The sequence below is a fragment of the Microcaecilia unicolor genome, chromosome 3, assembly GCF_901765095.1.
Source record: "Microcaecilia unicolor chromosome 3, aMicUni1.1, whole genome shotgun sequence".
NCBI lineage: Eukaryota > Metazoa > Chordata > Amphibia > Gymnophiona > Siphonopidae > Microcaecilia > Microcaecilia unicolor.
Genome location: NC_044033.1, coordinates 5,834,497 through 5,848,632, shown reverse-complemented (window position 1 = coordinate 5,848,632; position 14,136 = coordinate 5,834,497). Strand labels below are relative to the sequence as shown.

General features: G+C 46.1%; 1 protein-coding gene across 3 annotated transcripts in view; it reads left to right on the top strand.

The window, feature by feature from the left end:
- Positions 1–14,136, top strand: part of ITPKB (inositol-trisphosphate 3-kinase B) — a 163,922-nt gene that overhangs the window by 121,659 nt on the left and 28,127 nt on the right. For all 3 annotated transcript variants that reach the window (XM_030195734.1, XM_030195732.1, XM_030195733.1), the window contains one exon: positions 13,623–13,827. In XM_030195734.1, the coding sequence (XP_030051594.1) occupies positions 13,623–13,827 (205 nt within the window). The remainder of the gene's footprint in view (positions 1–13,622; positions 13,828–14,136) is intronic.

Here is a 14,136-nt window from a genome sequence, read left to right as displayed (position 1 = left end):
GAAACTCTTCACACTAAGGGGGGAAGTGGGCCAAGTATAGGACAGTCGAGCCATTGTGACATCACTGATGAGGTTGGCTCTTAGGCATTGGTGGAATGAGGCATTATGACATCACAATCTCAGCTCTGGTTAAATCACTGCTATATGTAATACTACTACTACTACTTGACATTTCTAAAGCGCTACTAGGGTTACGCAGCGCTGTACAATTTAACAAAGAGAGACAGTCCCTGCTCAAAGAGCTTACAATCTAAAGGACAAATGTACAGTCAGTCAAATTGGGGCAGTCTAGATTTCCTGAAAGGTATAAAGGTTAGGTGCCGAAAGCAACATTGAAGAGGTGGGCTTTGAGCAAGGATTTGAAGATGGGTAGGGAGGGGGCTTGGCGTAAGGGCTCAGGAAGTTTATTCCAAGCATAGGGTGAGGCGAGGCAGGAATTCTGGACTCCGGGCTTTCACTAAGAATACGTCCATACTTTTTTTCCCTACAAGGACAAGACGCAAGGGATAATAGATAATTGGTTAATACCCAGTCAGTTTGAGTAAGTTCAACTAATTCCTGCTTTTCATCTCTTCCGCCTTCCCTCTTGACTACCTTGTACTTGGTTCACTTTTGTCCTGTGTGAGGTACAGTTCGATATAGTCTGTGCAGGCTCTGTTCCCATTTTTGAAAAAGAAACCAGTGGGTTTTCTTAGAAAATCTCAGCATATACGCTAGCACCTGTTTTTTTTTTTTTAATCCATTTCAAATGAAGGCATTCAAGGAGCTTTCAATATAAAAGCTGTCTTGTGCTTAATCACTATTTCTTCATCTTTCTTTTGGAGGGTGGAGGAGTGGCCTAGTGGTTAGGGTGGTGGACTTTGGTCCTGAGGAACTGAGTTTGATTCCCACTTCAGGCACAGGCAGCTCCTTGTGACTCTGGGCAAGTCACTTAACCCTCCATTGCCCCATGTAAGCCGCATTGAGCCTGCCATGAGTGGGAAAGCGCAGGGTACAAATGTAACAAAAATAAAATAGATACTATTGAAGATTCTACATGGAATGTTGCTATTCCACTAGCAACATTCCATGTAGAAGGCTGCGCAGGCTTCTGTTTCTGTGAGTCTGACATCCTGCACGTACGTGGAATAGCAACATTCCATGTAGAATCTCAAATAGTAGCAACAGTGGAGGAGTGGCCTAGTGGTTAGGGTGATGGACTTTGGTCCCAAGGAACTGAGTTCAATTCCCGGCACAGGCAGCTCCTTATGACTCTGGGCAAGTCACTTAACCCTCCATTTCCCCATGTAAGCCGCATTGAGCCTGCCATGAGTGGGAAAGCGCAGGGTACAAATGCAACAAAACAAAAAAAAAAGAGCTTTCTTCTTGTATGATGAAAACTAGTCGAACAAATGAATAAAGCGAAACGCCCTGTGTATGCTCGTACCCCCCCCCCCTTTCCTTCCTGCATGTCAAAAACACAGCATGCCTGTTGGGGTGGGGAGGGGGGAGTGTGTCACAGGTAAGCCCTAGATCACACACAGGCTTCCCTTTGAGACCTGACCACTTAGTATAGCCTGGCATGTGATTAGCTTCCCTCAGACCCTGTCAAGCAAACCCTGATACGAGGACTTGGAAAGCCCGTGGGATTCCTCAAATTACAGGATGGAGCCAATGGAAAATATTCTAAGCAGCATTAATGGTGCTTTGTTAAAAACAAAACACTGCTTCTTGTTGGCAAGATTGTAAGAAATAATTTCCTTAAAATTTGCTTGCGTGACCTTTGCTTCTAAAGGCTGGAACACAACCTTTAATAACAACCTACTGTTTACATGCTGAGTGATTTTTTGTAGGTGCGAAAATTCCCCCCTCCCCCCTAAATCAGAAGATATTTCATTCTGGAAATTCACATAACCCTTTCCTGTGGGCTATATCCTCAGTGTGCACTCAAAATACTATGCAGACTGCATGGTTGAGAGTGTGTGTGTGTGGTTTTTGTTATCTACCATGATAAGTTAAAATCACACTTACATATCTTAAACTTGCATATATAAGCTAGTACATTGTTTACTCTCATATCGGTGATCTGATACTAGGAATTGGCATAACCATGTCACAATTACTTGGCCTATGGTAACATCTAATGAATGCAAGCTCTCATATAGCAGACACGCAGAAGGGAATGAGAGATTATATTCAACCTTGCTTAACACTAAGCTTTTAGGCTGCTCTGGAGGCTCGGTGGTTCTGGTCTGCACAGGCTCCGTTTCCAAGATTCTCTGGTCCTTTGGCCAGCTGGGGATGCTGTAGAAATGGCATTCACAGTCCCGAGGCAGAGTGGGAGGAGGGGGGTCCCATTCATCTTGCAATGACAATACCTAATACCCAGACATAAGTGGGCTAGAAAGACTTTGTACATAATCCCTGATCATGGACCTTCTGCAACAACTGGACTCTGTATTGGAATGGGATGAGAAATGGGGGAAACCTCCTGACTACGCTAATGACCCCATAGCACAATAGACCTGGAAGCACATAAGAACATAAGCATTGCCATACTAGGACAGAGCGAAAGTCCATTAAGCCCAGTAACCTGTTTCCAACAGTGGCCAATCCAGGTCACAAATACCTGGCAAGATCCCAGAACAGTAAAACAGATTTTATGCTGCTTATCCTAGAAATACTTACAAAATCAAAGGGAGTAGAGCACTCACTCGGAGTAATAACCAGCCACCTCTGTGAGGATTTCTCTTTTTGATAATCAGGGAGGAATCTCATATATTCACCACGGCCGAATTCACTTCTCCCGAACGGTGAACCTATGCCAGTGTGTGCATTTTTAATCATAGACTCACCCCCCACCTTTCCTTGATTCAGAGAACTTAATTTGCTATAGACTTTACTTTGGTAATCATCTCACTCTGAGGTAACACTCTACCAAAACCCTCATCCCCACCCTTGTCACCTCTCGTTTAGACTACTGCAATCTGCTTCTTGCTGGCCTCCCACTTAGTCACCTCTCCCCTCTCCAGTCGGTTCAAAACTCTGCTGCCCGTCTCATCTTCCGCCAGGGTCGCTTTACTCATACTACCCCTCTCCTCAAGACCCTTCACTGGCTCCCTATCCATTTTCGCATCCTGTTCAAACTTCTTCTACTAACCTATAAATGTACTCACTCTGCTGCTCCCCAGTATCTCTCCACACTCGTCCTTCCCTACACTCCTTCCCATGCACTCCGCTCCATGGATAAATCCTTCTTATCTGTTCCCTTCTCCACTACTGCCAACTCCAGACTTCGCGCCTTCTGTCTCACTGCACCCTACGCCTGGAATAAACTTCCTGAGCCCCTACGTCTTGCCCCATCCTTGGCCACCTTTAAATCTAGACTGAAAGCCCACCTCTTTAACATTGCTTTTGACTCGTAACCACTCGCCTCCACCTACCCTCCTCTCTTCCTTCCCGTTCACATTAATTGATTTGATTTGCTTACTTTATTTATTTTTTGTCTATTAGATTGTAAGCTCTTTGAGCAGGGACTGTCTTTCTTCTATGTTTGTGCAGCGCTGCGTATGCCTTGTAGCGCTATAGAAATGCTAAATAATAGTAGTAATCTGTTCCCTTCTCCACTACTGCCAACTCCAGACTTCGCGCCTTCTGTCTCGCTGCACCCTACGCCTGGAATAAACTTCCTGAGCCCCTACGTCTTGCCCCATCCTTGGCCACCTTTAAATCTAGACTGAAAGCCCACCTCTTTAACATTGCTTTTGACTCGTAACCACTTGTAACCACTCGCCTCCACCTACCCTCCTCTCTTCCTTCCCGTTCACATTAATTGATTTGATTTGCTTACTTTATTTTTTTGTCTATTAGATTGTAAGCTCTTTGAGCAGGGACTGTCTTTCTTCTATGTTTGTGCAGCGCTGCGTATGCTTTGTAGCGCTATAGAAATGCTAAATAGTAGTAGTAGTAATGCTGGCGGTTAAACAACACTTACCTGTATCTGCCGCTGTGCTCTCATTCCCCGACAGGTGCCTGTTTCGCTGTTCAAGCTTTGTCAAGGGGAATCATAGCAGCGGACCTGCAATGATACATAAAGTATAGAAAATCCTAGGCCAACAGCTTATAAGAAATACTCCCATTCAAATAAGCCCCTGGCTCACCGTCTCGCTTTCTTGTTGCCTTCTTGTCGCTATAAATTCAGAGACTCGTTATGACGGCGGCGTCTTTTTGTACCAGCTAAACCGGAAACAGCTGATCTCTCTACGCACTTCCTGATGTCTACTTATGATCAAATGAAACACCCCCAGTGTAAATATGTGTTTAACCCTTCTGGCTCTAGAGTGTTCAAATGGTAAATCCAGTAAGTCTCCCTCTGCAGCAAATTTCTATTGTAATCACCACCCCTTGACGCTGGACATATTTGACCAATCACCGTACACTTTAAAACGTCAATGGAATGGCCATTTTGTACACAGTGCTGAACTAACGGGGCCCCTATATTCTTGAACTATGTTCGGTCATTCTCGCATGCAGTGATCTAGTCGATTTTCCTATATACACTGTGTACAAAATGGCCATTCCATTGACGTTTTAAAGTGAATGCCTAATGTCTCTGTTCCCCCCCCCCCCATCCGCTCCCCCGTCATGCACCTCCACTGGGCCTGTGTTAATAAACTACCATGGGAGGTATACGGAACCCACCACTCTGCAACACTGCTAGTGCTTCCTACACCAGTCCTGGAAGTTTATATTAGAGGAGGCCCAGCAGAGATGCAACGGGAGGGAGGGAGCAACACTGTGGTGAAGGGCCATGGTGGACGGGAGGGGAGAGGGAGCGAGCCCTGCGTGCAGTAAAGGTGCAGTTCAGAATGGGGAGTCAGCTGAGCCTGAGAACAACAAAGTAAGAACCAATCACCTGCTGTAAAGGGCGGGGACTAGGATTTACATGTGATGTCAGACCATGGCTTGCATCTGATTGGGTCTGAACTTCTGGTCCCAGATCAGCTGCGACTGACATCACTTGGAAAGCCTGTGGAGGGGGAGAAGCAGAGGTGGGGCGGGGGAGAATACTTTTTAAAAACTATTTACTAAGTACAAAAGTACAGCTTAAATGTAACTCCTTACAAGTAAAAGAACTGCCAAGTACTGTAAGAAAGTACAAGTACTCTGTTACTACCAGGGGCGTATCTGGAATCCGGCGGTAGGGGGGGCCAGAGCCAGAGAGGGGGGGCACATGTGCTTCAAGGAAGTAACGCTGCAGTGCTGATTCGTTGAATCCAGTTCGGCCACGGAGGAAGACGAAATATGGAGATTGCGGGTCGGACCTCGGCTGGCGGGGGTTGGGGCCCCCCGCCAGCAAAAGTAAGCAGCGGGGGAGGGTTGACGGCGGGGAGGGGGGCCAGGGCGAAATCTGCGGGGGCCCAGGCCCCTGTGGCCCCACGCAGATACGCCCCTGGTTACTACCTGTCTCTGCACGGGGGTGATGCAGTATATCAGTGTCTCCTTTTTGAAAATTCAACCAGATCTAAACAGTACAATTATGCACCCTCTTACTTTAAATGCTGTGTTTATGCTTAAATATATTTGTTAAAGAAGATTCCCATCCAAAGCTGAATAATAATAACATAATGTAAACATGAACCATAGATATAGGACCAAGTAAAACATGTGGTGATGGCTTCGTTTTCACTCCTGCAGCCCCCTCCCCCTCCCAAACTCTCGATCCCTCACTCTCTATACAACAAAATACTTGAACCAAACTTCCTCCATTTGACAAATTATTACATCCAAGTTGTTCAGTAACTTCTACAGTAGGACACCTGGCCATCTTAGTACATAGTAAAGGGATTTTCGGGAGGAGACAGCAACTAGAAATTATAGGGTTATTTTCTGGCACCGCCTTGACCAAGAGGGTACTGTTTTTCCTCCCTGGGAGCACCTCAATCGGTGGCCGTGAGAGAGCAATGAACTGCTCAATGAGGAAATGTCAATCACCATCCTGATACTGCAGACCCAGCAGAAGTCGGAGGGGAAAGCTGATCTGTTCGACTCGAAGAAAGTGGCAGATTTTCAGATGTCTTTTCTCCTTGTGAGATTAACGTTTCATCCTGACTGATAGTCCAAGTCAACATTCTCCTCTACTAGTGTGAACTATGAAAGACTTGGCTTGTATACCAACTCTGTCTTTGTTGGTAGCAGACCTCGTGTGTGGGTGGTTCTTCCGATGCGAATGCCCAGAAGAAGCTCTGTTGAATAGCAGACTGTCATGGTAGGGAATGGAGTGTCCTCTGGGAGGACTGATTTATGTTGAAGACCATTCCAGAGCACAATATTTATCAAGTTTGTACAGTAGAGGTCAAGCTGCTTTTTTTTAAATTTCCTGACATGAATTTTCTTCTTGAGTCGTGATGGACTTGTTTGAAAGTAGTTTTGCCAAACTTTAGCCATGATTTGAATAACTCCTACCATCTAAAAATGGGCTGAACTCTCCACGGTCCTTGTGTTCATCTGTTTCATAAGCTAGAGGCCTCCAAACTGACGCAGAACTGGCTTCTGTTTTAAATAAATCTCCCCTGCTTCTCATAGGTTTTGCTGTGACCTTTTGGTTTCTATTAATGTGTTGGAACTTTAAACAAGTCTAGACAGCTGCTGGTAATTAGGAGTTTAAAGGCAGATGTCCTTTAAAGGCTAAAGGGGTCATTTATTAATTGGGAAATTAACGTGTGTTGGTCATTAATTGAGGAAATGAAAACTCAGCAATTTTACAGTTGCGCTAAAGATGGCCTCAGTGTATGGGGAAATCCACGTGCTAGTCATACTGCAGACCAGGGGCGTAGGCAGACACCCATGTGGGTGGGCACAAGAGCCACATCCCTCCAGTATCTTTAGGGCCGCCGAGAGACTAACCTGGCCTGGGGCAGGGCCACCGCTGCCAGGCCCGGGTCAGAATCGTCATCACCGCTGCCCCCCCCTTCCTTCCACCCAGGGGCGTATCTGGACTTGGGCGGTAGGGGGGGCCAGAGCCAGAGGGAGGGGGCACATTTTAGCCCCCCCCCCCCGGCGCCACCGATTCCCCCCCCCCCGCCATTTCCGGACCCCCCCCTCGCCACCAATGACACCCTCCCCCGCTGCTGTCACTTACCTTTGCTGGCGGGGGACCCCAACCCCCCGCCAGCCGAGGTCCTCTCTTCCATGCAGGCTGCGCCGCTGCAAGTTTCAACGCTTCCTGTTCTTCTGAGTCTGACGTCCTGCACGTACAACGCGCAGGACGTCAGACTGAATTCCAAATTCTGAGTCTGACGTTCTGCACGTTGTACATGCAGGACGTCAGACTCAGAAGAACAGGAAGCGTTGAAACTTGCATCCTGCACGGAAGAGAGGACTTCGGCTGGCGGGGGCTTGGGGTCCACCGCCAGCAAAGATCGGCGACGGGTTGGTGGCGGGCGGGCGGGAGGGAGGGGGAGGTGGAGAGGGTCTGTGGTAGGGGGGTCCAGGGCGAAATCTGCGGGGGCCCAGGCCCCTGTGGCCCCACGCAGATATGCCCCTGCTTCCACCGCCCGAAGTACCTTAGCTGGCCCTGCCAGCTGCAGGCAGTGCGGCTCCTTCCTCTGCCCAGCATTGCCTGCCCCTGTGGCTGCTTTCCTCAGGTCGCACATGCTTAGTCTCAAAACAGAGCATGCGTGTCCTGAGGGCCCAGCAGCTGCTAGGCAGGAAATACAAGGGGGGCCTGGTGCTGGAGTTTTCTCTCTCCTGCTCCTGTCGGGACACGATCACCCGGGTCCCATCAGGAGCAGGAGAGACCCATGCACCGGGCCCCCCCTGGAGGCCTGGGCCCGGGGAATTTTGCCCCCCCCTCTCAGCGGTTATGAATATCTTTTAACTTCTATGCTAGCAGCGACTCATAACCACTGCTCATGCTGGCCTCAAGCCTTCCCTCCGATGTAACATCCTTACCAGCAATCGCCTGGGGAGGGGGGCGGATAGGGAGAGAAGCCGGGAATCTTCAGCTAGCAGTGCTTGGGATCCCCACCAGCCACATTACAGTTCTGCTGCTGCTGGGTGGGCCTAGGCCACTGCTGCAGACCACCGTTTAGCACAGCTTAGTAAAAGTACCCTGTATATTGTGAGGCCTCCAGGGGCAGGAAATACCTAATGGAACTTGCCTCGGGCTACGAGTGAAAAAGTGAGCTAAATCCAAAATGAGTTTAACCTCCTTGACCTCTAGCAGTGGCGTACCTAGGTTGTCTGCCACCGGGGGCAGATCACCGCTACCCCCGCCCTCCCCAGCGCATCACCCACCTCCCCCTCCTCCATAGCAAATCATTCTCACGGTGTTGTACACGGAGCAATCGCGCTGCTGTTGGCTCCACTGGTGCCCTGCACCAGAACAGGAAGTAATGTCAGAGGGGGGCAGGATACCAATGGAGCCGACAGCTGCACAACTGAATAAGCATCCTCTGTTTTTCTTGGACTGGCTGAGGATTTAGCTCACGCTTTTCTCAGTAGTTCAAGGCAAGTTAATTGAGGTACACGATGGTATTTCCCTGTCCCCGGAGGACTGAATCTAAGTCGTGTACCTGAGGCAGTGGAGGGTTAAGTGATTTACCCAAGATGACAAAGAGCAGTAGTGGGATTTTTTTTTTTGATTTTCAAGAAGTCTTTATTCACCAGTAAAACAAGTCACATTTGCTTCCGTACCATACAAGTAATATTTTGTCTCATTGGTTACATAAGGTTACAGCACCCATTGTATTAACACATAAGTACATAAGTAATGCCATACTGGGAAAAGACCAAGGGTCCATCGAGCCCAGCATCTTGTCCACAACAGCGGCCAATCCAGGCCAAGGACACCTGGCAAGCTTCCCAAACGTACAAACATTCTATACATGTTATTCCCGGAATTGTGGATTTTTTCCAAGTCCATTTAGTAGTGGTTTATGGACTTGTCCTTTAGGAAACCGTCCAACCCCTTTTTAAACTCTGCTAAGCTAACCGCCTTCACCACATTTTCCGGCAATGAATTCCAGAGTTTAATTACACGTTGGGTGAAGAAAAAGTTTCTCTGATTTGTTTTAAATTTACTACACTGTAGTTTCATCGCATGCCCCCTAGTCCTAGTATTTTTGGAAAGCGTGAACAGACGCTTCACATCCACCTGTTCCACTCCACTCATTATTTTATATACCTCTATCATGTCTCCCCTCAGCCGTCTCTTCTCCAAGCTGAATAGCCCTAGCCTCCTTAATCTTTCTTCATAGGGAAGTCGTCCCATCCCCGCTATCATTTTAGTCGCCCTTCGCTGCACCTTTTCCAATTCTACTATATCTTTCTTGAGATGCGGCGACCAGAATTGAACACAATACTCAAGGTGCGGTCGCACCATGGAGCGATACAACGGCATTATAACATCCTCACACCTGTTTTCCATATCTTTCCTAATAATACCCAACATTCTATTCTAACAAACATTTAATGTAACATCTTTAACCAATTTCCCAAGTAACTTCAATCTTTTTCGATTTTTAACATAGGATTGTAACCCTGCCCTCCCCCCCTCACCCGGGATAAGTCTTCACATACATTCATACTTCCACAAGGTTCAACAGGACCTCTGAACTCACTATGAGCAGTGGGATTTGAATCGGAATTCCCTGGTTCTCCGCCCAGTGCTGTACCCACCAAGCTACCTCGCCCCTCTACAGGGGAAAATATTCTGAAAATGGATTGTTGCAAATCCAGCTTGTTTTACAAATAACAGCTGTTTTGCTTTTCCACTGGATCCTGTTTGTTTCCTTTGGCAGTCGCTGTTCATGAATTTTGATGCACAAAATGAGCTAAATAGTGGACTCCAGCATCCTAATGCCAAACACTAGCTATGAAATTCTCGGAAACCTTTGGAACCTGAGTTTTGGGTACATGATGGTGAAATACATGATAGTGTGAAAGCAAAAGACATTAGAGAACGTTCCTGGATATCTTAAAGAAAGTAGAGTTATGCGTGTTGTTCCTTATGATATATTTTGTTGAAGAGATAAGTTTTCAGGAGTTTGCGGAATTTGGTCATTTCGTAGACTGATTTCAGGTTACGTGGCAGTGAGTTCCAGAGCTGTGTGCTTGTATAGGAAAAGGTTGATGAGTGCACTGATTTGTATTTCAAGCCTTAGGCAGGCAAGTATTGATGAGAAACAAGCAGATTTATTAGGATTTATTTACTGCCTTTTTAAAGAAATTCACCCGAAGCAATGTATAGCAAAAAAAAATAAGCCAAACAGTTAAAAGTAAAAATATTACACTTTATGGTGCAGCGTGCTACTTACAATGTTTGTCAATAAAAATTATTATAAAAAAAAACAAAACACATCTTAATAGATAACAAACGGTGGAAGTGGAGATGAAACAAGATAGTTAGATAGAAAACAAGGGGACTAACTTGAAGAAAAATTGCACGTCAGAAAGGTACAGGGCAGGAGAGGATAAGGTCCTGTTAGGAGGTTCAGCCGGTCTTAGTCCTGAGAGACTATACCATGTGTAACCATCTCTCTTGCTAGGACCCTCCGCTCCTCCCAGGCCAATAACCTCATAGTCCCTTCCCTGTGTCATAACCTTTCCCACTGCCATATTTTAGTGTGGTAGGCCCTGCTTTGTGGGATGCTCCCTCCCCCCCCCCCTCTCCGTTTTACGGCTTGAGGAGTCCTTTGCAAGCTTTAAACTTGTATTTCAGGTTGTGTTTTCTTCGTAGCTTTTGAGCTGGATGTTCAGCGCTGCATGCGTCTGGTAGCGCTATATAAATGTTAATAATAATAATAATAGCTTATTGCCTTTGCGTTCCTTCAGCTACTCTTTTAATCTTTGCTACCGTTGCTGAATTTATTGTATATTAATTTTCCTAAAGGACAAGTCCATAAACCACTACTAAATGGACTTGGGAAAAATCCAGAATTCCGGGAATAACATGTATAGAATGTTTGTACGTTTGGGAAACTTGCCAGGTGCCCTTGGCCTGGATTGGCCGCTGTCGTGGACAGGATGCTGGGCTCGATGGACCCTTGGTCTTTTCCCAGTGCGGCATTACTTATGTACTTATGTACCTTCTTTATTTGAATAAATATATTTTCGGCGGTATATTATTAAAGAGACAGAGAAGAAGCAAACAAACGTATCCACCATGTCCGTATTCTTATGGGAGACCAGCGTTCAGTCGTTCCGGGAACGTCAATCCTTCTCCCATGCCTGGTTTCTGACAGTGTGTGTTGGTTTCCCAGTTAACGCACCTTGACTGTGATGTACTGTACACATTTATTTTTCAGTTCAGTCCATAGACCTCTGATGCATTTAGAGCCAAATAGCACGGGCAGTGTTGATGGTGGTAATTCAGATCTGCAGTGGTATTTAGTAGGGGTTTTTTTGCTACTGATTGAGATTCTTACTGAAGGTCTTCTGCCTAATTTTAATTGATTCCATTCTATTGTTGCACATTAAATCACTAAAAACCAACCTCTTCAAAAAGGCCTACCCCAACGACCCCACGTAACCCTCTTCAGCTACCAGCACAGCATGACTATGATCGAACAGGACAACACGCAATCTTCATCCATTCCGACCCTCCACTTATACCTCATACGATCACTATACAACTTTGTATTTGTTATCCACCTGTTACAAGAAATGATTTATCTTGGGGAAAAGAGCTCTAGAGCACTCACTACTGTTTATAATTTAAGAGCAGGTGCTGTATGTATAAGTTTTAGGATATTAATTTCTCCACCAATCACCAAAGGTGATAATTGCCATAAATTAAATAAATTAAGTATATATAAAAGATACCATATACTCAGAACACAAAGAGACCGTATTTTTAGCTTCAAAAAGGTTGATTTAATATACAATTGCACACGAGAGGTAGGTTTTAAGAAATCTTTACAGGTAATCTGTGCTTAAAATAGAACAAAGTAGCAGGTAGGTTAACTTACAAGTCCTTGTTACAAGCATGCTGTGGTCCAGCTGATTGATGAGCACATGTTTCAGGAGCAAGGCATCTGCAGACCCCAAAGAGAGCAGCAGGTCCCAAGAGGAGGCAGGTCCCAAGAGGACGAGCTGGGCTGTTTCCAGGCCTTTTATAATGTTAGCAGAGAAGCATGGTGTGTGCATGTCCTGGATATTTTGCAAGGCATTATGGTTAATGTAGTCTGTTCACATGACCACATTATAAGTCCTTCCTTTCTGCACATGTCTGAAAGCTGATGGGAGGGGCAGGTATACCTTTGACAAGCAAATGTCCTGTTTATGGTTTCCCCTCTGAAGTCTTTGTCTTCAATGGGCTCTCCAGACTTTCGGTCTCTTGGGTCTTTGGTTTTCAGAGATGTCCTGATGAGCGTCCAGGTACCCACCTTAGTCATGCTTTTGTTCAGTCCTTTTAGGTGGGAGGGCAGAGAGAGTTATATATCTCTCTTTTGTCTTTGTTAAGTGTTTGTAATTAACTGTCCCTGCTATCAGAAGTTCCCAGAAAAAGGGATGGGGAGAGAGGGGCTTGAAATGAAACTATTCTCTCTGCTGCAGTGTCAAATATATAAAAGCTGCACAAATATATTGGTGTATATATAATCCAGCAAAATATAATAAACTGATACCATTACACACCGACTGGGCAAACGCCTTTGACGGTACTATGTAAGCCACATTGAGCATGCAAATAGGTGGGAAAATGTGGGTACAAATGCAATAAATAAATAAATAATGTACTGTACAGTGTTTTTATTTATCTCTTTGGGGGGAGTACTGTGTGTTATTCAGAAAATCTTGGCAGACTGAGGATCCCCCGTCTTCTCCCCACCTGTTCCCAGAAAGATTCAGGGACTCCCCCTCTCCCCATCCTCTTCAATCTCAGGTCATGAGTCTATAGGGTTTCTTGTGTTTGCCAACAGGAGGAACATGATTTTCCTTCTGTTACCCATAAGGGAACTGCAAGGAAATGACCCTGTTGACCAGCATGTCACAATGCCACTGTCGGTGGTGTTCTATGAAGTTCTGCAGTGCTGGCAAGAGGAAGATTGTGTCCTTCCTACTTGTGAAGAAACTAGACCCTCCAAAATCATGAGTTAGCACTTGAAAGGTTGGGCCTTGCAGGGGTGAGGGGCAGCTGGAGGATCTATGTAGTATGGAGCTGGTAGGAGGAAGGGGATCAAATGTTGAGCTAGGTTTAAGGACAAATTAGGATTTGGGGGAGGGAGGTGATTGCCAGTCACCACAGTATAAGAACAGGGTGGTCTTTGTGTCACCAGCTGGACTAGATTAAGAAAAGATCAGGGTCTGAGGGAGAAGACCAGGGGAAAGGGAGTTGTAATCATCAGTCTTGGGAGTACGAGGATAGTACCTAGATCTAGGACAGCCATCCCTAAGCTTAAGTTTGGGTGCTTTAACTTGTCCTGACCTGACTCTGCACCTAAAGCCACCCAGATTACCATTTTGCCCTTGGTCAGTTTTTCACTCGGTTTTCTAACTTGGAGTAGAGGGCTGGCCCCTTTCAAACCTTGACCTCAGTGTGCTGATGGATGGCGACCTGCTCAATGTAGAAAGTCTTTGAAGTTGAACGTGCCAATATTGTGATTCCTCTCCTCCTTCCCCTCCCCCTATCCCCTGCACAGGACATACCTGGAAGATGAATTAGCAAAAGCCAGGAAGAAACCCAGCCTTCGGAAGGACATGTATCAGAAGATGGTTGAAGTGGACCCGGAGGCACCGACCGAGGAAGAGAACACGCTACGGGCCGTCACCAAACCTCGTTATATGCAGTGGAGAGAAACCATCAGCTCTACAGCCACACTTGGCTTCAGGATTGAGGGGATAAAGGTAAAGTTCAAAACACCCTACCCAGTAAAATGTGGAAAGATATGAGAATTGTGAGGATCTATATTTTGCCTTCTCTTAGCATCTTCGTATCATTTTTACTTTGGTCCAGTAACTCACTGTACAGTTGGCGACTGAGGAGGACAGGAATCCTCTCGCCGTTTGCATAAGAGGGACGTTTTACTGAGCTAATTGTGAGGTTACCGATCGGCCTGATTTGTTTTCAGGGTTCTGTGATCTAATTACATCCTTATTCTATGAACCAGGGTGAGCAACACCACAAAAGGAAGCAAACGGTGTAGACAGGGTGAG